This window comes from Takifugu flavidus, chromosome 4 (assembly GCF_003711565.1).
Source record: "Takifugu flavidus isolate HTHZ2018 chromosome 4, ASM371156v2, whole genome shotgun sequence".
NCBI lineage: Eukaryota > Metazoa > Chordata > Actinopteri > Tetraodontiformes > Tetraodontidae > Takifugu > Takifugu flavidus.
The window spans coordinates 17566549-17593784 of NC_079523.1; the positions used below are offsets into that span (position 1 = coordinate 17566549).

General features: G+C 47.1%; 6 protein-coding genes across 17 annotated transcripts in view; 3 read left to right on the forward strand and 3 right to left on the reverse strand.

Annotated features, from left to right (window-relative positions):
* phf2 (PHD finger protein 2) overlaps positions 1–7461 on the reverse strand; it is a 20056-nt gene extending 12595 nt beyond the window's left edge. For both annotated transcript variants that reach the window (XM_057031575.1, XM_057031574.1), the window contains exons 1-2: positions 7306–7461; positions 802–887 (exon numbers count right to left, since the gene is read on the reverse strand). In XM_057031575.1, coding sequence (XP_056887555.1) covers positions 802–887; positions 7306–7403 — 184 coding nt within the window. In that variant the 5' untranslated portion in view covers positions 7404–7461. The remainder of the gene's footprint in view (positions 1–801; positions 888–7305) is intronic.
* Positions 802–6895, reverse strand: LOC130524973 (proline-rich protein 36-like). The gene is made up of 2 exons (XM_057031590.1): positions 2595–6895; positions 802–2532 (listed from the first exon to the last, which is right to left on the reverse strand). The coding sequence occupies exons 1-2, from the start codon at positions 2709–2711 to the stop codon at positions 1408–1410; spliced, it is 1242 nt and encodes a 413-aa protein (XP_056887570.1). The 5' UTR covers positions 2712–6895; the 3' UTR covers positions 802–1407.
* LOC130524969 (bromodomain-containing protein 3-like) lies at positions 7019–25440 on the forward strand. 10 transcript variants are annotated; one of them, XM_057031586.1, is made up of 16 exons: positions 7019–7366; positions 17746–18010; positions 18134–18271; positions 18363–18495; positions 19128–19207; positions 19318–19686; positions 19750–19878; positions 20825–21010; positions 21089–21258; positions 21353–21555; positions 21652–21747; positions 22282–22425; positions 23044–23093; positions 23176–23272; positions 23453–23520; positions 25237–25437. In XM_057031586.1, exons 2-16 carry the CDS (start codon positions 17750–17752, stop codon positions 25348–25350), a joined length of 2238 nt encoding a protein of 745 aa, XP_056887566.1. In that variant the 5' UTR covers positions 7019–7366; positions 17746–17749; the 3' UTR covers positions 25351–25437. The 10 variants fall into 10 exon arrangements, with proteins under 10 accessions (XP_056887566.1, XP_056887556.1, XP_056887559.1 ...); XM_057031576.1 differs by lacking the exon at positions 7019–7366 and adding an exon at positions 14674–14806 and having other exon boundaries at positions 25237–25440; XM_057031579.1 differs by lacking the exon at positions 7019–7366 and adding an exon at positions 14674–14806 and having other exon boundaries at positions 18363–18468; positions 25237–25439.
* On the reverse strand, positions 8213–10941 carry cstf1 (cleavage stimulation factor, 3' pre-RNA, subunit 1). 2 transcript variants are annotated; one of them, XM_057031589.1, is made up of 6 exons: positions 10805–10941; positions 10304–10487; positions 9939–10216; positions 9430–9627; positions 8914–9304; positions 8213–8821 (listed from the first exon to the last, which is right to left on the reverse strand). In XM_057031589.1, exons 2-6 carry the CDS (start codon positions 10470–10472, stop codon positions 8562–8564), a joined length of 1296 nt encoding a protein of 431 aa, XP_056887569.1. In that variant the 5' UTR covers positions 10473–10487; positions 10805–10941; the 3' UTR covers positions 8213–8561. The 2 variants fall into 2 exon arrangements, with proteins under 2 accessions (XP_056887569.1, XP_056887568.1); XM_057031588.1 differs by lacking the exon at positions 10805–10941 and adding an exon at positions 10628–10785.
* pdrg1 (p53 and DNA-damage regulated 1) lies at positions 11586–13952 on the forward strand. The gene is made up of 6 exons (XM_057029707.1): positions 11586–11594; positions 12043–12195; positions 12519–12594; positions 12696–12770; positions 12880–12960; positions 13429–13952. Exons 1-6 carry the CDS (start codon positions 11586–11588, stop codon positions 13509–13511), a joined length of 477 nt encoding a protein of 158 aa, XP_056885687.1. The 3' UTR covers positions 13512–13952.
* On the forward strand, positions 25360–27222 carry LOC130524013 (bromodomain testis-specific protein-like; the record flags this gene model as incomplete). Its single annotated transcript, XM_057029708.1, has 4 exons — positions 25360–25470; positions 25927–26114; positions 26198–26405; positions 26482–27222. Coding segments are annotated over 4 exons (573 nt in total), but the record flags the coding sequence as incomplete, so codon positions are not given.
* Positions 27223–27236: the final 14 nt, after the last annotated feature.

Below are 27236 nucleotides of genomic sequence, written 5' to 3' on the forward strand. Positions count from 1 at the left end.
CATTGGCTATTTCAGAAGTGTGTATCAAACTGGTAGCTCTTTAATCAGTACCCAGGAAGTAGCCCTTGGTTTCAAAAATTTTGGTAACCCCTGACCTAGAGGCCCCAGCCTCTTTGAGTAGGATGCCACATGTAGCCTGGATTTGGGGATATTCTGCTTCCCTCTTCTGGACATTCTCTCAGGCTCTATCAGGCTAGATGGAACCATCAGTGGACACCCATTGTTCAGAGATGTTCGGATGAGGCTGGGCCACTTAAGCCCATGCAGCTCCTCTTGCTTAAAGGGGAACCTTCATCACAGTCTGACGTCCAGAGCACTTTGGATCTGGTTTTTCTCTGCAATGTCCCTCAACGTGGACCAGTGTCCCCAACACCCCAACAGCACAAAGCTTTGAGTGGTCACTGGCTTCTTGGTCTCATCTCTAACCAGGACCCTTCCCCTTCTCAAGTATCTCACAGGTTACTTAGTTTCTGGCCCGGTGGTTCCAACCTTCTTCTGTTTCAGAACCATGAAGGCTCCTGTGCTGTAGCACTCCCCATGTCTGCACCTTCATACCACCCTGAAGGCTCTGTAGGCAGTTCTGTTGACCTCCTAGTTTGGTTCTTAACAGTATTCTTAGCTGAGACTTTGTAAAGTGTGATCAAGCATGTGGACTCCAATCAAGGCCAAAAACATCCCAAAGATGCTCAAGGCCCATCGCCCTGTTCAAGTATCATCGCGAAGGGTCTGAACACTGGCAAAGCAATTTTTCTTTGAATAAACTTGCAAAAAACCCAAACAAACATCAATGATGCTACTTACGTGTGGATTTGCCGTGTGTTTTTTCACAGTTTGGACAGTGATATATGTCGATATCTGGAGCGTCGTCTTCATCCACCCCAACGCAGCTGGAAGAAGACAATTGTGACATTTTATGAACAAAATAAGTGGAAAATTTTTAAAAATCCAAGCCGACGGAGCATTAATCCATCTTTCCACGGTCCCACAACATTTACTGGTCCTTCAGTTCTAACATCATTTATCTCACATCCATCCCAACTGTCGCAGCTCAACACCTGACACTTATTTAACGGCAGCAAGTCCTAAACAGCAAATGATCTGTGGTCAAGCCTCTACGAACTCCGGATGGAACTTCTGACCTGTTCTGAAGAATCTGTGCAGGAGACGGGGTGAAGACCCAGATACCAAACAGACAACTAGTTCACACAGCCAATAACAAAAATAATAACAACAACAATAATATGTTTTATTGAGAGGTGCCTTTGACAACCCTCAAGGGGACTGTTGAGAAGACAAAAGTCAGTAAAACACAAAGACTCAAATATGAGGGTGAAATATTCAGGAGGCAGATGAGAGAGTTTGGATTTAAAGACGTGGAGTCGTCCAGTGTTCTGGAGGTCAGGAGTTCTAGAGCTGGGGAGCAGAACAGCTGAGGGTTCTACGCAACATGGCGTAGGGAACCCAGAGGAGGATCTGAGGGAACACAGGGGAGGATCTGAGGGAACACAGAGGGGGATCTAAGGGAACACAGAGGAGGACCTGAGGGAACACAGAGGGGGAGGGGATCTGAGGGAACAGAGGAGGATATGAGGGAGCAGAGGAGGATTTGAGGGAGCAGAGGGGGATCTGAGGGAACACAGAGGAGGACCTGAGGGAGCAGAGGAAGATGGAGTAGGAGGATCGGTGGGAACACAGAGGAGGACCTGAGGGAACACAGAGGAGGACCTGAGGGAACACAGAGGGGGATCTGAGGGAACAGAGGAGGATCTGAGGGAACACAGAGGAGGGGTGAAGGAACACAGAGGAGGATGGAGTAGTAGGATCTGAGGGAACACAGAGGAGGATGTGAGGGAACACAGAGGAGGATGGAGTAGGAGGATCTGAGGGAACACAGAGGAGGATGTGAGGGAACACAGAGGAGGATGGAGTAGTAGGATCTGAAGGAACACAGGGGAGGACCTGAGGGAACACAGAGGAGGATCTGAAGGAACACAGGGGAGGACCTGAGGGAACACAGAGGAGGACTTGAGGGAACACAGAGGGGGATCTGAGGGAACAGAGGAGGATCTGAGGGAGCAGAGGAGGATCTGAGGGAACACAGAGGGGGATCTGAGGAAACACAGAGGAGGATCTGAGGGAACACAGAGGAGGATCTGAGGAAACACAAAGGAGGATCTGAGGGAGCAGAGGAGGACCTGAGGGAGCAGAGGAGGATCTGAGGGAACACAGAGGAGGACCTGAGGGAACACACAGGGGGATCTGAGGGAACAGAGGAGGATGTGAGGGAGCAAAGGAGGATGTGAGGGAGCAGAGGAGGACCTGAGGGAACACAGATGGGGATCTAAGGGAACACAGAGGAGGACCTGAGGGAACACAGATGAGGATGGAGTACGAGGATCTGAGGGAACACAGAAGAGGATGGAGTAAGAGGATCTGAGGGAACACAGGGGAGGATCTGAGGGAACAGAGGAGGTTCTGAGGGAACACAGAAGATGATGGAGTAGGATGATCTGTGGGAACACAGGGGAGGCTCTGAGGGAACAGAGGAGGATGTGAGGGAGCAGAGGAGGATCTAAGGGAACACAGAGGAGGACCTGAGGAAACACAGAGGAGGATCTGAGGGAACAGAGGAGGACCTGAGGGAAATGGCTGGATGTAGAGACGTGAAGAAGAAGGGACAGGGATGGAGAGGTGAGGTTGTGTATGGACATAGAAGAGGATTTTGTGGACCAGGAGTCCGTGGAGCTGCTGAAGGACAGGGGTGATGGGGTGGGAGGAGGTTTTGGTGATGATGCAAGCAGCAGAGGTCTGGAGCAGTTGGAGTTTATTGAGGGTTTTTTGTGGGAGTCTGAAAAAGAGAGTTGCAATACTCTAAACAGGAGGTGGAGCAGAATGGAGGCAGCATAAGGGAGGGGTTCTGTCAAGGATGAGCCAAAGACTCTAGACCTGTGGGGAGGGGGAGACTGTGGAACTGTCCTAATTCAACAATCCCTAGCTCCTTTCTGTGCTGTTTTAAATTAAATGCTGTATGTTTGTTCCTCGCCCGTAGTCCACCTCCTTTTATTTAGAATGAGCTGTAGTTACTCTTATAATAACCAAATCTCATGTAGACCCCAACAAACTCAGTAACTTTTGTTGTACTTTTAACTTTTTCAGCAAAAAAACCTTGAAATCAACAATGTCATTCTGGTTTTCATCTCCACCACTCCAAACTGGACTCATTACACATCAGCAATGGCTTCCACATGGGAGCTAACCAGCTCCATCCTCCTGGATCATGGAGTGCTGTTGACACAACAGGGTAGAAATATATTTCTGTCAGCACTATTCATTCAACCAGACCTCAGCCAGTTCTCTTTCCTCTGGTGGAGCTTGAGATTAGCTATATTTAGCTATCTCTCCCTCATCTGTCCACCGTCATCCTTCTTCATCTCGCCCTCACTGAGAACCTACATGGAATCAAAACCCCCCTCCCGGGTGGCTCACCCCCGTGGCTCCTGGTTAAATATCGTACCGACTTCAGTCATCTCGCTGACCTTACGTGGAATTAGATTAACTCGACATCCAAAGGTAGTTTTCTCTGTCAACTGGAGTGTTTTTCTTCTCTTTTGGAGATGTTTCACCTTCTATCCAGAGGTTCAGAAATGAAGAAGCCTTCTGGATAGAAGATGAAACGTCTTCAAAAGAGAAGAAAAACAGTCCAGTTGACATAGAAGACCAACTATAACTATTAACTAGACAGTTTTCTCAAGGAACGGGGAAACCCTGGACCCACCAGCTACGAAGTGGAGGGACCTTGGTGAACCAGTGGACCATTTTATAGCCTGTCCAGTTCCTCATTGCTGACACTCTTCTTTCTATGTCCACTCAGACGGTTTGTGGTCTGGGACGTTACGATGGGATGTCTCCTTTCCATTTCAAGGTCGGCTCTTCTGCCACGTTTGAAAGTGAGTGAAACTGATGCAGCTCCGGTCAACTGATGTTGTGGATGATGGACCCAGAGATCCCAGAGGAAAAGGACCGGGATCAGTGGTCTGTGGAGACCCGATCAGCAGCCCCAATGTTGCTAGCTGACATAGCATTGTCTGTCATTGGACATAGGTACGTACGACCCTCGCAGGGCTGGCCAGCCTCACCAGGTGGTCTTCAGTGCTGGTTGGGGAACTGAAGGGGTTCAAGAGGGGTCGGGATCTTCTGATGTGTGACATCAGTTCGGTAGTCCTTGGAGCAACTGGGACATGGCTTCTGTGACTGTAGTATTGGAGCTAAACATGCTAGATCACGTCAGTAGACTTATGAGGACAGCATTGGGCCGGTTGAAGACTGGACTACTGTCATTCGTCATGACCTGGGTGTGCAGCTCCCAGCTGTGGCTTAACTGCTGTGGGAAATTAGCAAGAGGTATCTAATTTCTGCCGAACTGGCTTCTCTTCAGTGGTTGCCCATAAAGTCTAAATAGACTTTCACAGACTAGAACTTATCCCGACACCACTGCATTGTTCATACTGCAGGCAGAAAAAGAGGGACTAAGCCTGAATTCTTTTGTCCACATGTGACCCAGATCTGATTATTTAAGAGTCTGATCAGCTCACTTGATGTGAGATACGCTTTTTCAAGCGGAGCTAGGCCATTTTCAGACGTGGTCCTAAATCAGATGCAGGTCAGGCGGTTTGTTATGTGACCTCAGTCCGAGGAGCCGTGCGGCGATTCATCATCTCGGTGGCATCAACAGTGACCCAACATGCCAGGCTGAAGTGATGGAGGAGGAGGTCACAGCAGGAACAGTCGGTGCTGCGCTCACACGGGCTCCATCGCTCCACAAATGTCTTTGCTAATGATTTTACCCTCCTTCTGCTCATCTAGCTTCTCGTTATCAACTGCTCATAATTGCATTTCCGCCCCCTGAGCGTCAGCATGAAATAGATGGCGTCAGTGGCGTCCACGTGATGTCATTGTTCTTCATGGACATTGGTCCGCCACCGGTTTAAGAAGCCACACAAAGAATCGGCTCGAGTACGTCTCCAAAATAAGACCTGCCGTGTGAATGTGGTCTTCCTCCAGAGACAGCATATTATATGCATGATGTATGTTTTTGTTCTCTCTCTCCTTCCCTCTTCTGTTTTTTCCCTCTACTTCTTACAAATGTTGGGAGAAAACTGCAATTTTTACGTGCTTTAAACACAAGTAAATAAATGTTGCATATATAGCTCTGGTGAGTATTTAGGGCGATGAATGTTGCACAGCTCTGTTATCACTATTAAATAATTAGGCCCTTCTGTTGACCCCCTAAAAATGTAAAGAGCAGTTTCCAAATGCACAAACAAAACAAAAGAAAGATGTAAAAAAACTAAGTAGCATCTCTTTTTTTTTTAAAAGAGAGAGAGAGAAGTAAAAATGACGTGTGTGACTCAATTTGTACATTTTTGCGCCACTCATTTTGAGTTGTACTGATGAAGTTCACTTGTGAGCCTCATTAGCTTTATGGCTGTTAGCATTATGGGTCGCGCACACATAATTAAAGGCATCACGCATTTATCCAAGACCGCTGCTCGTTCCTGCAACCATGAACTCTGCATTTGCATCCCAAAAATGTCAACTATCTCACAGGTTGACTCACAAGTCAACTATCAACAGATCTGTGTCTGTTAGCGCTGATGAACGGAAGCTGCAGGTTATGATCTGATGTGTCTGCAACACTGAGGGTTTAAAAGATAAGATTAGACACTGATTAAAGCGCTACAACCCATCATCCTTCCATTGTCAACCACCTCTTATCAGTAGATCAAAGGCAGACCACACACGCAGCAACCTGGACATTCTCTTGGTCCAAAAACCATTAAATCCCAGCTGTGTGAGTCCTGGCTGTTTTTAGCAGCCTTCTCCAGACCGGCGCCTCCATCGGGCCCTTGCTGACCTCTCGGGTCTCTTCACCTCACCTGATTTCAGCTGTGAGACGTTAACAAAGACGTGTGTGTCTTTCCAAATCATGTCCAATCAACTGAATTCAACCCAGATGGACTCCAATCAAGGTGTGAAAACAACGATGGGGACTGAGCAACAGTTCCCGCGGTTACGGCTCGGTTGTCATAACAAAAGGCTCTGAACCTGTCAATGAACGGTAACATTAAATCTAATTACAGCGTTTCAAATATTAACGACAACAAAAGCCATTAAAAGTCTAATTCCCCGAGAGTGGAAATCAGAGGAACTTTTGTCTTATTTGGCGCGGCTCGTTGGTTGCTGTGGCGATGGGAAGGTCGCGGGTTTGACCCCTGAAGCTGCATCTGACGCATGTGAACATACACAAACGTAGACAAACGTGCACGTTATCACTCCCGATGCAGCCTTGGAGGAAGCCTGAGTGAGCGGAAAGAACCTTTAGTGGTCCACGGTGACCAGGATCGAGTCCCTCAGACACTTGAACGCAACATTGAAGCGCCCCGCGGTGTAAATAAACGTGCACATTTTAGCCGAGTGACATGGCAGCTCCTGCCTCCAACACGTCTGACGCCCGTACGCAGACCGCCAAAAGTTGGGAGAAGTTGAGCTGAACGTCCTGAAACTTCCCAAAACGAGCGGAGGAGCCGAGCAGCCGGAGGAGCTGACAGCTGGTCTCAGATCAGCCCGGATGGCGGAGAAAGTGGCGTGCGGCGCCCGGGGCTGCCAACATCTGGACCGCCGCCGCCTTCGAACGCACGAAACGCGGAGCAAAGTGCTCCCAAACTCTGCATCATCCATCATCCCGGTCCGGCCGAAGCTGAAGGCAGCGCGGGGCGCCGAGCTTTGTTACCCGGAGCCGCCGCGCAGCGAGCCCGCCGCGCCGCGCACTCCAGCCGTGATTTCACCCCGAACGTGTGGAAGGGAGGGGGGGCAGAGAAAAACAACCGGTTTGGCCGGAGATGGGTGACATTGTGGAGATGCAGAATGCGCAGACAAGACGGTCTGCAGAGCTTTTACCGCCTGCTGCCGGATCGGGAATGATTCAGTCCCGGAGACGCGGCGGCGGCGGCGGCAGCGGCGGGATGCTTCATCCCCGCTCAGCTCCAAAGACGAAATAACCCTCCATTACCGCCCCGAGCCTCCTAAAAACACGTCTGCTCGGCGTTATTAGTGCAAAAGAAGCGAAAGAGCCATGAGCAGCCGCGCTAACCCCGCCTTCTTCTTGTCCGAGCGGCCTCTCGTCGAATGTAAATGGGCGACTGAGCGCAACAAAGCTGTCAAACGCAGCCAGACTCGCCATTTTTGTTGATTTCGCAGGCGCGCAGCGCGACACGAACGCGACATGTCGGCGAAAGGCGTCCTTACCTGCCGTGGAACCAGTCCTTGCAAGCATCGCACTCGATCATGAACTGGGTCACGTCGTAAGGTAATCTGCAAATACAATATACTGGTACAGTCGCCATGTTCAATTCACAACTACGTCGGGATAGACTGGGGGTGGGGTGTGTGTGTGTGTGTGTGTGTGTGTATGTGTGTGTGCGTGTGTGTGTGTGTGTTGGACGAGGGTGCTTCTGAAGGACACAACTTTATGACCATAATAATAGTAATAATGGCGTTATTACATGTTGGGACCAAACAGTCACGATGAGAACTTTAACACGCTCGTGTCTGATCACACCAGGCTGCAGCACCTTTTTTTGACCACACGCTAGAAACCTCAAATATAAGCCACCCAAGTGCGGGAAGAGCATCCGGCATTCCGAGGAACATGCTGCAGAGTCCCATCCTTGGCTCAAAGAGCCGTAATAACCGTTGGTCGCTGGACTCCCTCCCAAGAATTTAGGTTTTTCCTGGTTCCCTTGAGCAGAACCTGCAGATTTCTGACGCGGTTTTAGAAGGGACCAGGTCAAGTTGAGGGTCGCTCTCTTTCACCTCAACTGATCAACCTTTTCCCCCCGTTTTTCAAAGTGCCCTTGCTATAAACTCCTCCAGGTTTTGAACCCCCCAGGTGCCGACTCTGGTCTTTTCCTCTCTGTTGGGGCCTAAACCCTCAATCTCCCCACCAGTTTGTATTTTCCTGACATTTATTTCAGGGGGTTAAAGGTCACGGCTAAGGCGTCCGATCCAGGCTCCAGATCAGACGGGTGGTGCGGCCAGCTCGGGAGTCGACCCCGGAGTGAAAACACTCGCCCTGGAATTGCGAACGCCCCATTTTGGACCGTAACGTCCACCTTTATATTCTTCTTTATATTCAAATCACACAAACAAAAGCTTAATACAACATGGATTTTATTGACTACAAAACGCAGATTTGTGGATCAATGGTACAAAACTTCCCACTGGAGCTTTAAGGTGGCAACCAAACACCCCCCCCCCCCCCCCCCTCCAAGAACTCACATCTGTCTCAGCCAGCTGCAACAACATCTGTCAATATACAAGAATAGTCAAAGGGATGGACTTTAAATCGACATTCAGATGAAATGAAGCTGGTCAGGGCGTCGCTACGGAGCTTCCCATCATTTCCTCAGACTCCAGACGCACCGGCCACCGAGTAGAAAGTGGCGACAACGAGGACGCCTGACCGGTAAATCCCAGCGGAAGGAGCCGGTAAGACCCGAGGATCAGTCCGTGGTGGTTCGGCGGTACCAGAAGCGGGCCCTGAAGTCGTCGCTGCAGGTCATGAAGCCCGGGTTGGTGGGGGAGTGCACGATGCAGCGCACAATGTTATTGTGTCCTAGCGACAGCAGGTTCTTGCGCTCAGCCGTGCGCGAGTCCCAGCAGCACAGGCTGATGGTGCGCTCGTCCGGCAGCAGCACGTAGTCCTCGGTGTGGTTGAACACCCCTTGGGTCCGGTGCATCTGGCGGCCGCTCAGCCCGGCGCCTGCGCACAACACAACGGGATAAACGTCAGCGAGGGGGGAGGGAGAGAGTGGCGCCAAGGCGTGAAAAAAGAGGGTAGCAGATTCTCCGTACCTGTGTACTTGACGAGCGTCCGTCCCGTAGAGATCTCCCACAGCTTGACCACGGAGTCTTTGCCACTAGACAGGATGTACTTGGAGTTTTTGGAGAAAATGGCAGAGCAGACCTCGGCGCCGTCGTGGGCCTTCTCGAAGCTGGAGACGCAGCGGTTGGAGACGCCGTCCCAGAGCTTCACGCTGCCGTCTTTGCTGCAGGTCACGTAGCTGTTGGCGGTGGGGTTGTAGCTGACGCTGCTGATGGTGTCGGTGTGCTGGTCGAGCGGGTTACACGACACGAAGCACTGGAAGGTGTTTATATCGTAGAGGCGCAGGGTCGGATGCTGCGTTCCCACCAGTAAGAAGTCTCCTGAGGGGTGGAACGAGATGGAGCGGAGCATTTCTGCTTCCTGCACATAAGGGGAAAAAAGGCAGCATTGATTCTTTTGTGTTTTCAATCCTTTATCTATGTTTAGATGTGGTCTGCTTCGCTCGGGAACATTCTAAAGAGGAATTATCCACGTGAGACGCCTACCTGTATGTATTTAAAGGCTCTTTTTGCAGAGGGCTTTGAGTAGTCAAAGAGTTTGAGGGTGTAATCCCTCGAGCCAGACGCTAGAATCTGTTCGGTCGGGTGGAAGGCGAGGCAGGTGACTTCGTCAACGTGGTCGTAAAGGGTCCGGATCACGGGATGATTCTCCATGTTCTGTTGCGCCGTCTCGTTCATCATCACCTAGTGTACGAAAAATAAAGACGTCAGCATGAACCGCAACGCCGCTAAATCCGAAAAGGGCCTTAGAAGTAGGTCACATTAGACACGAGGGTCGTTTTGATCAGATCAAATCGGGTCTGATCAGACAAAACCTACATTTTGATTTCCCAAAAATGTCTTTAGAATCGAAAAATACGAGTTCATTACTGGCCAAACAGCTCCACCTCTTTTACTTTATCAGGAAACTACTATGATGCGTTTTGAAGGTCTTGAGATTAAAAAAAACGTGCGGAACCTGTGATTAATATAGGCGATCCAGACTGTAAGCTCACCTCTATAGGCATAGCACTCTTGGCCAGCATGCGCTCGGTGTCCAGGATCTTGATGGAGGCATCGGCAGAGCCGGTGGCGATCAGCTGGCCGTCGCGACTGTATGACGCCACCCGGCACGGCCCCTTATGGGACGTTACGTAACAGGTCTCGTATTCTGATGCCTCTGGAGACATTGTCTGGACATCAGCATCAAACTCCAGGTCAATCCCCACGCCGGGCGCAACTGTATCCGAGCGCCCAATGGCGTACTGCACCGCACTGTCGTCGTTCTCCAAACCTAAAAGGAACGCGACAACATGCAGAGTTCAGGTCGCCGAAGCCGTCACTCTCATCTCAAAGATGCAAATGATGAAGGGAGAGGTACCGATCTTTGCCAGCTGCATCAGCTGTTCCGATGGCGACACCACAGTCTCTGGCTTGACCTCATTGATAAGATTGTTGGCGATGCTGATGTAGCCATCATAGAGGAGCTGGCTTATGATGAGCTTGTACAGATGCTGACGGTCTTTCAGAGTTGGTTTTGGACGATACATCCTGGGTCACGGGGGCTGCAACAGATGAACACATGATCTAATTAGGCGCACTTAAGGAGGATTTCTTTGTTAAGAAGACGATTATTATTATCCCACGCATCTTGGTCCCAAAGAGCCAATAAAGTGATTCAACGAAGGCTGAATTTTAGACGTACCGCTAACTGGAACTTAGGACCTATGATGCTACGGTACATGTTAACTTAGCTTTGCGGAGGCAGTGAATCTAATATTGAAGCAACGGTTCGACATTTGTACTACACAACACCATCGCACACATGCATTGACGAGTAGTGACTATTTGTTTTGGTAGCATTTTAAATATCATATCTGACCCCTTTGAAACTTCCAATGGCGCTCAGAGACACAATTAACGTGTGGTCGTTTTAGTTTGCGTCTTTCGTCTTTTTCTTCTTTGGACAAAACTTCTGACAGTCTAGAGGCGCTTTGGCACGGTATCGCCTCTTATCGGTCACTCCCGGTACTGCGTCTCCTTCTTCTTCTTCGCGTTTATTGGCGGTTGGCAGATTATGTTTCAGCGCATTACCGCCACCACGTGTTTCAGAGTGTTATAGAGCAGACGAAAAAAACAAACAAAATACGACTACGTATTTTAATATTCCTTAGCCACTTTCAAGAATTTTTAAAATACTTCTATTCCCCTTTGTATTGTGTATTGTTTATAGTTCAACATCCAATACTTGAATAAAGAATATGTAAGTGGTGCAATCGCTGCTCTCTGACTGTGGTATGTTTAAATGCATATGTTTAAAACATGTTTGATGCATTAGTGGGTAAACCTTCACGGTCATTCTCAAGATCAGCATCATACAACTATGGAGCACTTGTCCAACTTGAGGGGGATTAAAAAATTAAACTCAAAACCTACTAATCAGTTTTTGTTTATTTTTGTTTGTTTGTTTTTCAAGAAAGAACACCTAAAGACTGGAAATATTTCTTTATTGGTTGAGGACAGTCATCCCCTTCCCTTTACAGAGCAGACAGGAAATCTTCAATGAAATCTGCAAAACCTTTTACAGACTGAACATTTATGTTGGTACCAGTTGGAGGATTAAAAGGAAATTAAACTGTTGGTTCATTAGCAGGCTCTGGAACATGGTCATGGTAAGCATGAAAGAAAAGGGTTAATCAAAAGGAACAGAGGCAGAAAGAGAGGCAAATGTGCATGCTGGGATACAGGGAATACTATACAAAGGCAACAAGAAAAACAATTTAATGCCTCTTAGAATACCCCATTCTCATCTCAGTATCAACAATCAGCATGTCATCGTGCATTGACAACAATACAACGCTGAATGACAGAGAAGCCGAAGAGGAATGAGACAACTGGGAGCTGGACAAAAATCCGGATTATTACATATATTGTATATATTATATCTTCAAGGGGCAGTTACTCTGGTCCACATTCCAACATTGTATGTGGCAGTAATCTTCCTGGTTTTTCATTGTAGAGAAGATAAAAAGTATAGATATATATAGAGAGAAAGAGGGGGCGAGGCTACCGCTATAGCAATTGTAGTTATCATTGCAAGCCACAAGATGGCGGTAGCAGTATTATAGGTTACGACCGTCGTACAAGAAGAAGAAGCGGAAGCAAAGAAGAAGAAGAAGCGTAAACAATGGACGCGGAGACACGCAGCGGGTTTTAGAATACTTGACTCAAGTTGAGGAAACAGCTGAAGATGTGCTCTCCACCAAACAACAGGTAACTATAGAAACAAGCAATTAAAGACTAAATCTGCAGCTGACATTAGCAAGCGTATAAGCTAATTGAACTACGCCTTTATGATGTGATTAAAAACAATTCAATCATGCTGCAGCTTTTGTGGTATTTATACTCATCTGTAACTTTGTAGCCAGCGTGTTCAGTTTCCAGTAAAGCTATATATGAAAATGGATCTAGTTTAAAACTTGCATACAATTAACAGTAAAGTATCTACCGATAGAACACTTCTAAACAATATAATATAAATTATATATATATATATATATGTATATACATACTCTGATTGGCTGTTTGTACTTTAGATCGTGGACCTGGATTCCAAAAGAAACAGGAACAGAGAGGCACTGAGTGCTATAAAAAATGAAATGTCAGATACAGGTGAGTTACCTTTCAAATGTTTAAATATAGTGTATGGCTGTAAGGATACATGTGTTTGAAAGGGGTTGATTTTTAAAACATGAAACAACTGTCTTTTCTAGAGAAAGTGAAGGTTTGCTTTGGAAGTATATTCATCAAATTTCCCAAGCTGAAGACAACTGAAATGATTCACAAAGGTAGTAAAAACCACACACATTTCCTAGACAAATCTGCAATGCACTGGTAAAGTCATAAATACTGTATGTGCTTTTGCTTGTGTAACACCTGTTGTTTTCTCATTTATAGACCAGCAGCAGCTGGATGAGGAGATTAAAGCCCTTCGCAAAGGACTAAAGGAAAAAGTCAATCGTCTCAATGAGATACAAGGTGCATCTTCCCTCTTGTGCAGTTTGATCAACAGTTTCGAGACCATTTTTTTGATGGACAACCACGATATTATGACATCCTTCATTTGGCATCGACTATAAAACTACCGTTTGACACATTCTGCTCCAAATGACTTTAAATCCCTCTGTAGCATCATGTCGCTCTGTGTTTTACAAATGTTGCAGCACTGGATATGAGTTTTCCCTGTAGTGTATGTGTATGATCCAGTATTATGTACTGGGAATATACGTATACTGTATATATTAAAAAAACATTTATTAAATGCTCAGTTGCCAAGCAACCAATTCAAATAGGTGGGTGAGGGGGATGGGGTGAGGGGGGTCAGCAGCTCAGTGTGGAGATGGGGATGGGCCTGTGTATGGAAACCATTGTTTAATGGTAATTTTAAGGAAAATCCTGAGAGGCCCAGAGATGTGTGAATCCTAACATTTATATTGTTTTTTATAGGTAAACCTGAGCTGAAAGGTTACAGGATCGCTCCTCTGTCTTCTGATGAAGTCAAGATTATTAACAGCTTCTTAAAGGGATGAAACCTCCTCTGTAGAAGTGAACTCGGTCTTCGTTCCTCAACCATCACTTGACTGATGAATGCCGGATTTGATCTCACAATCCGGATTCAGATGCAACACAAATGTCCTGTGGATCTGTGCGTCTGGCACGTCAGAAGCGGCTCCTCTTTGTAACTTATGAGTATTCAATTAGTGGGACATTTGTCATTTCACGGTGATGAAGTGGGTTGACACATTTTATTTATTCTCAACCCACCTCTGAAAAAACCCACTTTTGATTACTTCCTGTTCTGTTCATAGTTGTTATTTTTCAGTACCTGGGACAGAAACTGAGGCTTAACTTGGGCTTGTACTGTCAGGTACTTTAAATCAGTTAAATTTAATCTCTTGTTGAAGCAACATCAGTCTGAATTCTCCTGTCAATCAAAAACTTGTGTTCCTATTAAATTTTTTATTATGTCATCCTGGGGGTCTTCATATTTAAATAAGCATAGCGCCTCAAACTGAAGCAGTGAAAGGGTCTGAAAGCTTTGACTCCCCTCTGTCCACACAAATCAACAGTTCCGGTCCTCGAGGGCTGTAGTCCAACCGGGAATTCTGTCCTACCGGGCAGATTAGATTCACCTGGGTTCCTTCTTCTCAAGGAACGTTTTTTGGGTTTCTTTTTCTGCCTTGTAGGACAGAAAACAGGGCTGGAGCATCGAGGTTTGGATCCGGGCAGCCATGCCTTAAGATACAACCATCTGCTAAAAGTCTTGTAGCATTCAAGTGTCTTTCTGTTCTTTTTGTGAGGGATTTTCCACCATTCTTCAATATTAAGTCTCCTTTTTCTGGGATTCCTGGGCCACGTTTTCATTTATGATCAATGGAAAACTGATTATGAGTCAGGAGGCTGTGAGGGCCACTGGGAAACCTTCAGCTTGTGTCTCCTGAGGCCGTCCGTTGCTGATTTTGACTGCTGAGGTGATTTATAATGCTTGGAGATCAGCGGCACCTGAACTTTTCTAATGATGATTGTGAACAAGCCCTGACCCTCACAGGCTAATTAAGGTCTGACACCCCTCAGGTCGTCTGGGGTGCCTTTTCTTTTACAGCTGGTTTTCCTTTTTATTTAATTATAAAATTGTGCAAAAAAAATAACACATTAAAAAGAGCATTTTGTGTTTATGCCTTGCAGTTGCCCAATTGTTCATGATAACACGCATTTTAAGCAGGAGTGCAAGGAGAATTTCTTATTGTCACACTGAATGGGCCAAAGCAAACCGCTCCAGGTTCCACTGGATCACAGTGCACCCCTGCTTAAAATGTGTTTTGTTGTAAGTAACCAACCGATCCTGACTGTTTTGTTGCTCTCAACATAGGTTTGAACCCCCAGGAAATCCTCTTAACTATCTGTAAACTAGTTTGCAACACTGGTTTTCCTTGTGAAGGTGTTTAGTTTTGTCTGTTGGTTACCGTGCCACTGTCTTCTATGTGCTAGTGGGGCATCAAACTAAACAATAAAACGTCTTAAAACCCTTTTTTTAAACGTGCAGATGACGAGACGGCGGATCAATCTTATAGATTTAACGACAACTCCTATCGATGGGCAGCGATGCCCAAATCCAGTCCTGGAGGGCCTGAGACGGGCCGGGTTTTCATTCATTTTCCCAAACCCAATCGATGACAAACAACGTTGGTTGGATTGTACTGTCAAAATTCCAATAAGCCTTCTTTCGTGGGATCAAATGTTAGCATGTTTGAACAACCGGGATCTGACCAATCAGTCGAGGCAGGACCAGGCGGCATAAAGGTGAGCAGGCTCGGTCCGCATGGAGCCGTTTGGACCCGAGGAGCAGAGGTCAAGGTTCCGCCATAACTTCCCGAGTATTGTCGGCTCTCACCACCCGACCGCCTGTTCGGTAAACACACACTTATGGTGGAATATGCGGTGTGATTGTGTTTGAGTGACCGGTTTGTGGAAGCTGTCGTAGCCCAGAATGCCAATTATGTCCGCCCGTTAGCTAGCTAGCGTTAGCTTTAGCGGCCCAAGGTAATTGCACTTGACATTAAAACGAGGCCAATAAACTCTATAAAACGTTCATATACATATATTATGCATTCCAGACAACTGTGATTTGGTCCATATTCACAATTAAGGCTCAATGGTTTCGCGTTTCTCGTATTGGGTTCATTTCTGTTGGCCGCGCATTCATTAATATGGTCACGGGTGTTTTTCCCCACGAGATTTGGTTTGCGTCGTTTTCATATTAAATCCGAGCAAAAGGATTTGCGTTAAATATATGGAATGTTTTAACCTTGCTGCTACACAACCTTGTTGAACGAGAATAAATGAGAACGTATTGAATTTGTTAGTGGGGCGGTCGGGCCTGTCAACCTCCCTCCGAACCTGCAGGTGGCGCCAGAACACCCGCTATTCCAGCGGAGAGGAGAGTTCAAGTCTCTCATTTTTGTTTATTGAAAAGTTGAATAAGATTTGTCAGTCAACATGAATACTTTCCTTTTATTTTTTCTACCATCGGCGAATTGACTGTCTTATTTTACCCCATTTACAAATTTGGCCAAAACATTGGGTCTCATTCATGAAACGTTGGTAAATTGGCGAACAGATTTCGACGTCGACTCCACTAAAAACCTTCTCCGGTTCCGATAGATCTGATCGGAAACACGCGTGTAGATCACCAATAACAAACGATCGTAAATTGACGGCGCCTCGCGCCAATCAGCTGGTTGCACAAATCCCCGCCCACGAATTGGTAATGAGCACCATAAAAGGAGATGGGCGTTGCCGCGTCCTGTCAGTCACGGCACAAGCAAAACCAGAGAACGAACGTTTTCCAACCTTCTGAAGCAGGCACGGAGATTATTTTGAGCGAACTTGGGTGAAAATAAACAAAAACAAGAAAAAACCCGCATTTTATTGTCATTAATTAGCAGTGGTGTGTGTCAGGGACAGGCAAATCAGAAGCCTGGAAGGAGGTAAGAGACACAGTTAATGTGGTCTCTGCTGCCAGAACCCTGCCGAGGTCAAGAGAAAGTGGTTTGACACAGGAAAAAATCTATCTGCCACAGGAGGAGGAGACTCACCGTCCAAATCCTCAAAGACAGATTGTACACGCTACATACGGTCGAAAGCATGTGGAGATTTTGTTAATAGCTACAAGCAGATTTGAGCTCCTAAAATGTTGATGAATGCCAGATTCACGCAAATTTACCTCTGTGAACAGTTGACACACAAATTCAATCTGCGCACGTGTCACGAATGAGAGGCATTAAGTGTAACTTCATCAGCGTCGGGCAAAAGGGGCAGAAAATGTATTGATACGGGTATTTTGTTCTTAAAGGCACTCCTTTTCCTTTTAAAACTGGGGTGAATAAACAGTTTTTGATGATGCTTGAAACCTCCCCTCTCCTCTCCTACCTATTCTATCATCTACCTGCCCCCCCCCTATCTTTACCCTCCCCCCATCAGCAGGAGGGTCCCCCTACATGAGCCTGGTCCTGCTCAAGGTTTCTTCCTGTTAAAGGGGAGATTTTCCTGCCACTGTTGCTTGTCTGGGGTTAGGCCCTGGGATTCTGGAAAGCCCCTAGAGACTATTTTGATTGTAACAGATGCTATATAAATAAAGATTAATTTGATTTGATGGTGTTACTAAAGTTAAGTTTACTTTTGAATCTTGGTGGAGAAATGACTGAAGTTACACTTGGGTTATTATCAGATACATGCAGGTGTTGGACAGGTGACCTGAGGGGGGGGTTGGGTGTCAGAGTGATGAGAAACATGGAGCTGTAGCCAGTATTTCCCCATTTGCTTAGTTTCTGTATTTGGTGTCTATTTACGTGAAGCCAGGTTTGAGATATGAACAGTAGTGGCGCATGGATCGTAATAGCGGGCGACGTTAATCGCTAGTAGCGGCCTGCTGTGGTGTTTAGGGCTGTTTTTATGTTGAAAACATCTTCAGCCTGCACTCCCTGAGGTAAGGTTATCAAGATGGAGGCAGGAGCCAAAAGCACTAAACTCAGTTTAATTCTGCCACGTTTCCTAAAGGAACTATAATAAACATTTATGAATGTGGTGCTTGAAAGAAGCTAACTGAAGCCTCTTGGTCCCTGTTTCAACCCATCAAGTTTAAACTACCGGGGGAAGTGTCTATATAAGCTACACGTATGGAGGACGTTTAAAGTTGCTGCTTCTTAAGAAATACATAATGTTTGTAACAATTTTGTTGCTAAAATCAATACTTTTGTTCCTTAGGAAAATGTGTGATGGGCACAAAGCTGCGGGAAGACACGCTAAAGCGTCTCCTTATCTGTGGCCCTTGGACGACGCCGCTCCAGGGAGATTGCGTCCCTCTACGAGTGGAAATCCTCCCCCCCCCGAGGCCAGTAATCCCAAGAGGCCCGGACGCGTAACAAATCAGCTGAATTATTTGGAGAAGGTGGTGATCAAAGCTTTATGGAGGCACCATTTCTCGTGGCCCTTCCAACGGCCCGTGGATGCAGTGGCGCTTGGTCTCCCAGTACGTGAACGTACCACGATTCTCCTGATGTCATCGGGGTTTGAAATATGTGAAATATCTACTGAGCGCTCCTCTGAATCGTTTGGTTTATCTGATGATAACGCCAAGATCTTTGTTTTCCAGGATTATTATACGGTCATTACAAATCCCATGGATCTGAGCACGATAATGATGCGTCTGAAGAACAAATATTACTGGCAAGCTCTGGAGTGTATCCAAGACTTAAACACCATGTTCTCCAACTGCTACGTGTACAATCAGGTACGTGTGTTCTCTCCTCCCACCTGTGTCTGAGTCCGTTACATTTTAGTGCAGAACCCAGGGGGAACGACATGTCTTCTTCTTTCTGCAGCCCGGAGATGGCATCGTTTTCATGGCTCAGACCCTGGAGAAGCTTTGTCAGGAGAAATTAACACTCATGCCGAAACCAGAGTGTGAAGCCAAAGGGAGAAAGATGAGTGAAGATATTGAACAGCACGTTTTAGGTCAAATGCCAAGTAGCCCTCTAAAGCAGGGGTGGGCAAACATTTTGATTCGTGGGCCACAATGGGTTCTAACATTTGACAAAGGGGCCGGACCAGGAGCAGATGGATGGATGGAGTGCTTTGGTAACCTCACCTCATTGGAGCAAAAATACACATCTTGGGATATGGAGAAAACATGTGCTTTAATTTCAAATGAAAATGAAGAGAAGCATTACAACAAAATATCTGACTTTGGAATGAGTCTTAAAACACTTAAAATCAAATGAATAAAATGTGCCTTTTTAAAAAAAATTAATAACCATTTCTATTTTAAAGCACTGAAAGTTCTGTTATCCTTCAGGATATCACCATCACTCTCCTCCTGACTGTCTTTTTTCTAGTGGGAAAACACCAGAATTGCAGTGAAAATATAACATTAACAAGGTTTATTCATTTAATTTTTCAAGTTTGGCGGGCCGGATTAAAACGTTTAACGGGCCGCGTGTGGCCCCCGGGCCGTAGTTTGCCCATGCCTGCTCTAAAGTGTAGACTTGAGCACCTGGATTTTCACTGCTTGGGGGAAAATGTGCTTTTCTTTTGAGCCGTATATGTTTAAATGGAGACACTGTGCACTTTTGCCTCCTGTCACGCAGGTGCAATAAAGCAGCACTCTCTGGTTTCTACAGCGGATCTCCAGCAGTTCCAGCCAGTTCTTCGCTCACAAGAGGAAACTGTAGGTGTACACTGTTAATGGGGGGGGGGCAACATAAATATATAGCTTATAATGAGTAATCAGAAGCATTTTAAACTTGTTCCCTTCAGTTATTCCGCTGTTTTATTTAGTTCCCAACTGGGCCGTGTCCGTTTCAGCTAAAAAAGGGCTCGAAGAGGAAAGCGGCCCCTTGTCCGTTGACCGTGCGCGCCGGCGGGGAGGCATCCCCCCCAGCGGACCACGCAACCGTTGGCGCATTAACCTGCAGGAGAAGCAGCGGCCGCTCCATCAAACCCCCAAAGAAAGACTTTCCCTTTGAACGCAAGACGGTCAGGCTGTCGGCGGCGCTCAAGTGCTGCAGCGGCGTGCTAAAGGAGATGCTCTCAAAGAGACACTACGCGTGCGCGTGGCCCTTCTACTCCCCCGTGGATGTGGTGGCGCTGGGCCTGCACGACTACCACGATATCATCAAGCAGCCAATGGACCTGAGCACCATCAGGGTAAGGCCCATCCATCCCACCGTAACGCGCGCGACGACTCACCTCGCCGTGTCGCTTCCTCAGAAAAAAATGGACCAGGGAGAGTACGCGCAGCCCGCAGAGTTTGCTGCCGACGTCCGACTGATGTTCTCCAACTGCTACAAATACAACCCCCCTTCACACGAAGTCGTCCACATGGCGAGAAAACTGCAGGTACGCATGCGCCTGAAAGGAGGCGGCGGGACGAACGCAGGGGGAAAGTCTTGTTACCACTCACGTCATGTGACCAGATCTTAATTCCCTGGAATAGGACAGTTAAAGGTAAATGCATCAGTGTTGAGAAATCACCGACGAGAGCGGGTCCGAGTGAGGTGGGTTTGATCACAAGGCGGCACCGGCGGACTAAAATGTCGCATGTGTAGCGGAATGCAGCATTTTTGACCAACAATTGGTTTTCTAAACTGCCACAGTAACATAAGTCTCAAGGGTGCAGGAGCCTAAAGCGGGGTCCACACACACACACACACACACCCACGGGTAATTGGGTTGTTATTGGCCCCCTTCCCCTCCTACCAAGGACGGCAAACACCCTTTATTTTATGTTTTCTAAGATAACCCTGTGGTCTGAGGTGGGTGGAGTGAGTTTGTCCTGATACTCGGCTCAGAAAACAGACCGTAGATGTTAAACGTTCAAGGTTTACGACCAGAAATGTGCCGACTTTGAGTCTGGACCCGTGAATTGCGACGTGAACAGCAGGTAGCCAGGCGGCGAGGTGACCGAGGCGGGAGGAAATGGGCTGATGTCGCATTCTTCTTTTTTAGTTCTCCTCGCGTGTCCTCTTCCGAGCGGTGGTTTCCTGTCGGTTCAAAAGAAATCTCGTGCACTTGTGCTTTGCTTCCTAACTCTGGGCTGCGTCACCGTCAGAACCAGCGAAGAAGAGAACAGCTTCCAGCGAAGCTTCGGCTGTCAATCAATACGTTGCTTTTGAGGCTTGTTTGTGGATCGTGAAGGTCCAGCACAATCTGTAGATATTTTGGATTCTGCCTCATGATTGGTGCTAAATAACTGATAGGAACTCTAAAATACTGGTGCAGCTAATTCAGTTTTGCAGCCTCGGGTCATTATTGCTTCATGAGTGCTGACCATTTCTGTCCACAGGAGGTTTTCGAGGCTCGATACGTGAAGGTCCCCCAAGAAGCGAGCTATTTCCCTCATCCCTGTTCCGACCGGGCCCAGGGAGAGACGGTGGGAATGCTGTCAACCACTTCTGACAGTGAAAGCTGCTCAGAGGCAGAGGGTCCGTCGGAGCAGGTGGCCGAGCAGCTGGCTAACCTGAAGGAACGGGTCGGTAGCACTCATTGGCTCCTAAAACGGCCCTTTTCTGGGGTTTTCTTGCTGTTTTGTGACGGACTGGTTTCTCAGTTGAAAGTGGTCAGTCATCAGCTGAGCAGACTCACCCAGGTGCCCTCCAAGAAACGCAAGAACAGGTTGAAAAGGGAGAAGATAGCAAAAAAGCATTTGAGGTCAAAGCACAAATCATCCAGATGCAAGATTGTTATCAAGAGAGTGGGCGAATCCAAGCGCTCCGCTCTGTGAGTACGCCAGAATTTGCCCAACATTAGAAGGGTCACGTATCTCTTCAGTCTCGTGCTTTTGCTAATATGCTGTTTTTATGTGGATATTAAGTCAAGGCGGTGAAAATGATCTCCAGAGGGCTTTTCCTGTCAAATGTAAAGGGCTCCCAACGACGACGTGTCAGGAGGAGAGTCGGATGAAATCCCAAATCAAGAAGTTGCCCGTTGACAAGCTGAGGACTCCGGATTCCTCCCGATCCAAACTCCCCTCGACGCAAGTGGTCACCCGCGACGCCTGCAACAACATCGTAGCCAGTAAGCGTCCTCACGTCCAACCACTCGGAGAACCGTGGGTATGAAGCCGAGCCTCTCTTCAATGACAAGTCTGAGGTCATTTCCTGTTTCATGCAGAACAAAGTGCAGTGAGATCCACCGGGAGACTACAAACTCCCACCAAACTCCTCATTTCCAATAGAATGCAGACAAAACGTCCCGTCCAACTCAAAGGTAGCGTCCGTTTTTTTTAGGTGTTGCCATGGCTACCATTGCTTTCAAGTTTGGGGATCGATGAGAGTGGATGTCGGGCCACAAAACGTTTCAATACCCTCGTTCGGCTTCGGATTATCATCAATGTGTGATGGGAACGTTAGCATTCGGTGGCGAGTGGTGTGTGTGGATCCAAAGATCCTTCATTTTTTACATTATTTTACTATGTTCTATATGTTTTTAGGGAGCTTTATCTGCTCTTATTTGGTTTAACTTGGGGAAAACGTGCTGCACAAGTAATAAGATGGCTCTAGAAAAAGCAGGTGGATAATAACGCCATTTTGCTGAGGCCAAGCTCAAAAGAGCAGCTTTCTTCCTCAGAAGAATCCAAAACGATCCCCAGCCGAGCATCATTTAGAGCAGACGGTCGAGGCCTGACGGCTCGTCTCAGTGGAGGTGGAGTCGTCGTCCATGAACTTTAATCCCTTCAAGAGGACGTTTCTTCTCACTGGTTCGTCTCCAGGTGAACCCTGATGATTGTCCCTGTCTTCGCAGCTAAAGTCCCGGCGTCTCCTTCTGTCTGTCCGTGGTTGTCGAGCGAGGGAAGCAGCAGCTGCAGCAGCAGCAGCAGTTCCTGGTCCAGTCCTGGAAACACCAGCAGCAGTTCAAGCAGTTCTGATCACAGTGACTCTGATGCGGGTTTGTGTCTTGTTCTGTCTCTGAAGGTCAAAACCCCCATTGTGGAGTTAGCAAGTCAAGTCATTTGTGTACCGTATTGGCCCGAATATAAGACGGTGTTTTTTGCGTTGAAATAAGACTGAAAAAGTGGGGGTCCTCTTACATTCGCGGTCTAGACATTATACCCATTCACAACGCTAGATGGCGCCAGGTATATTTAAAGCGAATGCTGAACTAAACGTCCCAGGCCAAAGCGAACCCCTGTCACGAAGAAGAAAAATAAAAATAGCGGTAGCACGAAGAAAAATAAAAAATAGTGATAAGACAGAAAAGAGAAGAAAATAAGAGAAGAGATAACAGAAAATAGAGAAATGTAGCGACAATCTGGAGAAAAGTGGGTCGAAGATATAATCATTTGTTTCAGATGTACTGTAATTATTTTCTGTATAAAAAATTAAATTTGGTGTTCAAAAAGTCTTTTTCAAACTTGAGTCTTGAAAAAGAGGGGGTCGTCTTATAATCTGGGTCGTCTTATATTCGGGCCAATACGGTAATATTCGCCTAAATGTGGGGTTGGGAAATACTTGTGAGGCGCCTGCATCGCTAACGTGGAGCGTCTCTGGTCTTTGTGTCTTTCAGGGTCCAAAACAAGGAAATGCACAGAGTCTAGTCAGACGTTGAAGAGGAAGGTATTTATTGACATCACTAGAACGATGCTATGGTAGCCTTGCTGAATGGGGGGACAAAAGTTTCCAAAACTCTTTCTCTAAGCAAAAGGTGGCTCGTGCCGCCTGTAGCGAGCAGCCAAACGAGACTCAAGGTATGACCAAGAACGAGCTGTGTGAGGAGCTGCCAGCCTGTCTTCCAGGTACTGCATATACGTCACACACTGTGGCACCTTATAGTTGTCAATTTATTCCAAAGTAATGCAGCCAATCACGAGATTCCAAACTGCTGACGAAACAATGTAACGCTGAGACAACTGTGGGCCATCTGGCATCCATACGTTGGCCTGCTGGACGTCTTTATGTTCTTTACTGTCCACCAGATTTGTGTTCTCTGTCACCCAAGATGTCTCGGGAATGTCTGCTAGACTGGTGCCAAGCCAGGTTCCAGGTACTTTTCATTTATTAATTTATTATCAAATGCTCACAAACACTGCTGTAAGAGTGTGTGTGTGTGTGTGTTGGGAAGCTTTGACACTCACAGTATCGGTGATTTTAGATCATTTTATCCGATGCCACTGTGCTTTACTGATATGAAATCAAAAGCACGTTAAGTTTTTCGATGTAATTACATCCTGACTGGTGACGGCCCAGGTTTTTTTTTTTTTGTTTTTTTTGCATAACCAATGTTTTGAGGTATTCTTTTTTAGAATTTCCGTCTTTTTTGTTTGTTCTCCGACCTCCTGAAGATTGAGCAGGAGTTCTGAGTCAGGTTTGAGCCCACAGCCCCACACATGACTGGGTCCATTACCCCTTTTTATCTCTAGTCTTTCTTATTCCTGGGTGCTCCATCCGATCAATCATTCTGTAGGAGACATGAGTTCACCCCGCTAGCACAGCAGTCCCCCCCCCATGTGTTTGGCACAAGACACTCACCAACAGCCACCTGTGTTCACATCCCCATTCTGATGCTGGTTGGAGCATCAGCACGAGGTCTGGACCACATCTTCATGCCCACTCAGCTGCAGCCGTGTGAGCGGCTGATTAGATTTGTGTTGGAAGCCGTTGGGACTTTGGGGAAATGGTCCTGGCACTTGCTGGCCTTTGATGGGTTCCCTGAACCCTTCTCCTCAATGGGGATCCAACACGGCGCCGGTTGAGGCGCGTCCTCACGAGCAGCAGTGCCTTGCCTGTGACATCCTTCTTTTAAAGCTGTTATTCTAACTGTCTTTTTGGAATTAGCGTCATTTTAATGGCAAAAGAGGAGGTTGTGATTAAAGAGCATGTTGCGGGTTAGAGACCCTCTTAAATCAGAGTTGGCAAAAGTAATTTAGGGGCTAAAAAGTTCTAAAAATGCCAGCTCAGATGTTATTAGTCCTCACTTAACTTATCAAACGTCTCTTTTGGACACGAGTGCATATACATTTATGACCTGCAGCTGTGCCTCCTCACCCTTCATAACATTCTAACAATATATGCAAGTGGCCACCAGAGAAACCGAGACCGCAGACGCACGTGTAAATTAGCGAGGTGCACGGAAGTGTCGGCCCAGTGAAGCCAAGTTCTCTAGTGTTGCTGTAGACTGACAACATTTGATATCGGAAGATAAAGGAGGCAAGAGATGAACATTTCAGCTTTAATTTCCAGGTTGCATCACTGGAGGGTGTTTGGGAACAAAACAATCATAAGGGAACAACTGTGGGATGAAGAGAAACACGGGGGAAACGGGAGCAGCTGCTAACGGAAGCATTGAGCGCTGTAGAGAACGACCCTAAACAGACTGTTGCTCCGTTAGAAACAAAGCTTCCAGACAAGCTTGCAACATTCTGGGATAAAGCTTCACGGACTGGCGAGACAAGGTGTCGGAAAGGTGGGGAGGGGGGGGCGATTTGGAGAAAAAGGATCCTCTAGGGATCCCAAATGCTTAGTTTCCTCTGGGACGCGCTCATTGATCTTCCTCTATGACCTTAAAGACGATGGCGGCGGCAGGAACTCGGACGTCCCGAGAAGTAGCTGGAAAGAAAAGCTGAAATGTCCGTCTCTTATCTCTGCTGCATGTGCTCTCAAAGCAGTTTACAGCAAAAAAAATCAAGGAATCGGCCTCACGGCTACCGTAGTTTTGAGTGACTGTACATGTGCGTGTGTTTCTTAAATCTCGCCCCTCGAGCAGGGTCCCATGGTGTCCCCTCTCAGAGACAGCCCCGTACTGTGTAGACCGGATGAGAGTAAGTCCCGACACGGCCTCTGTTTTTACATCTGCTCCTTATCTTCCTCCGATTGACAGGGTTTTTTTGTGATTCTGTCAGATTTGAGACTCCCCCACAGTCAGGTGACCGGGGTCTCCCACGCCGCCGCCGAATATAAACCTGCTGAAAATGAAAAAGCCCAGACTCTCAGAAAGGTCGGTGCGGTTTTATTATGTTTTTCACGATGCAGCTCAGTGTGTCCGTTTTGGAAAAAGAACAAAGGTGCGGCTGGGGTTTGTGCCGTCTGGCTAAAGAGCTAAACGCAGCTGCGTTGCTAGCAGACAGCTGCTGCCTCAGGTGCTGATGTCTTCAGGTCGCTTGAATTAAACACACATGCCTTGTTTTGCTGATCGCTCAGCCCCGAAATCTGACTCAAAAGGGTGTCCTCTCTCTAGACGTAAGCCGATTTGTTGGCTTTTATGTCACCTGTGGAGTTCACAGGTGTCCTCAAAGGGGCTGTGACGCAGCAAGGCTACGCTAAACCCCGCTAGCCCCCCTTGGAACGACCACTGGTGTAGAGAGATGGCTGTTTCCCACCGTGCCGGTGCCACGTGTTGGACACACTTGGACCCTTGAGAGTTCTGAAATAAATCCTGGAAATCTTTTGGCAGGAGATTGTCCTAAAAAACGCTGATTCTTGGGCAAGACTGGCGAGTCAGTCGGTGGCGCTGGCTTCGGGGAAGTCATCTAAAGACGCCTTCCAGCAGTTTCGTAAGGCCGCCCTAGAAAAGGAGCGTGTAAAAGCACTGAAGAAACAAGTGGAAGGAAATGAGAAGAGGGCGTCTCCTGGAAAAACTTGGTAACCTGTTCAATATTCCCTGCGTCAGCTCCATGAGGAAGCATCCAATGTTACTGAAACATCAGAGCTTCTTTGCCTTTCAGCTCCCTGGATCCATGTAAAACGCAGGAAAACCTAGAACCTCTCGGAAAGGATGCTGGCCTGACGGAGAACATCTGCACCACGGCGACATTAGACACTCTTAAAGATGTTGAGATGCCAAAATCCAGCATAGAGGCTTTCATCACGCCTTTGGAGAGAGAGAGGGAGATGGCTCGGAAGAGGGAGCAGGAACGTCGCAGGAGAGAAGCTGTGAGCGTCTGCACCATTGTGGAAGTCCAAGGCTGGTTCCAGGAGCACCTTAACATCTCCTCTTTTTCTTTAACAGATATCGGGCATTGATATAACGAGGCAGTGGGACGTAATGACCTCGTTCGAGCTCAACCTGGACTGAAGACTTGTTTGAATGAGGTGGTGCTTCACGTTGAACGCATCAGCCCTCGGACCTACGCTGCTCAGACGTTCATCTTCCAACTCAAATGTCAGTTGTAATAAATGTCTGCGTACTGTCAGGGCTGTGGTTACACCAGGTTTTAGCGCCACCACCACCACATTGAACTGAAATATTAAATTACCCGTTGAATTCCTGGTTCCTTGTCTTTCGTGCACCATGCTTCCCTTTCCCTGGTGCAACTCGGCATTTATAGTATAAAGGATCCAGAAATTGGACATTTGACGGCGTAGATATGCACAACAGCAGATCACGGCTTGATAATGTTCCCACGTGCATGTTCACCATCGCTGTGCACATTTATCCTGAGCAGTTTACTGGAGCCTACTCAATATATGCACCCCTGGAATGGAGAGAGATGTATTTAAATGACCTGAAACGGCACCGACCCATTGATGTCTGGACGACTTGGATGATCAGCTCGCCACTGATCATTTCTTATTTATTCGTGTTTCCAAGTTCAATTTAATGGTTTAGATTGGTTACTGGTGTCTTTGATCTCTGTTTTTGTTGTATTTATCAGTTGGTGTTGTGATGTTCGCTGTAATCTTCCTCCTCATACTAAATGTCATTTATGTTATAAAAATAAAATACGGCTCTTTTAGAGTTGACAGCCTATTTGCAATGAACGC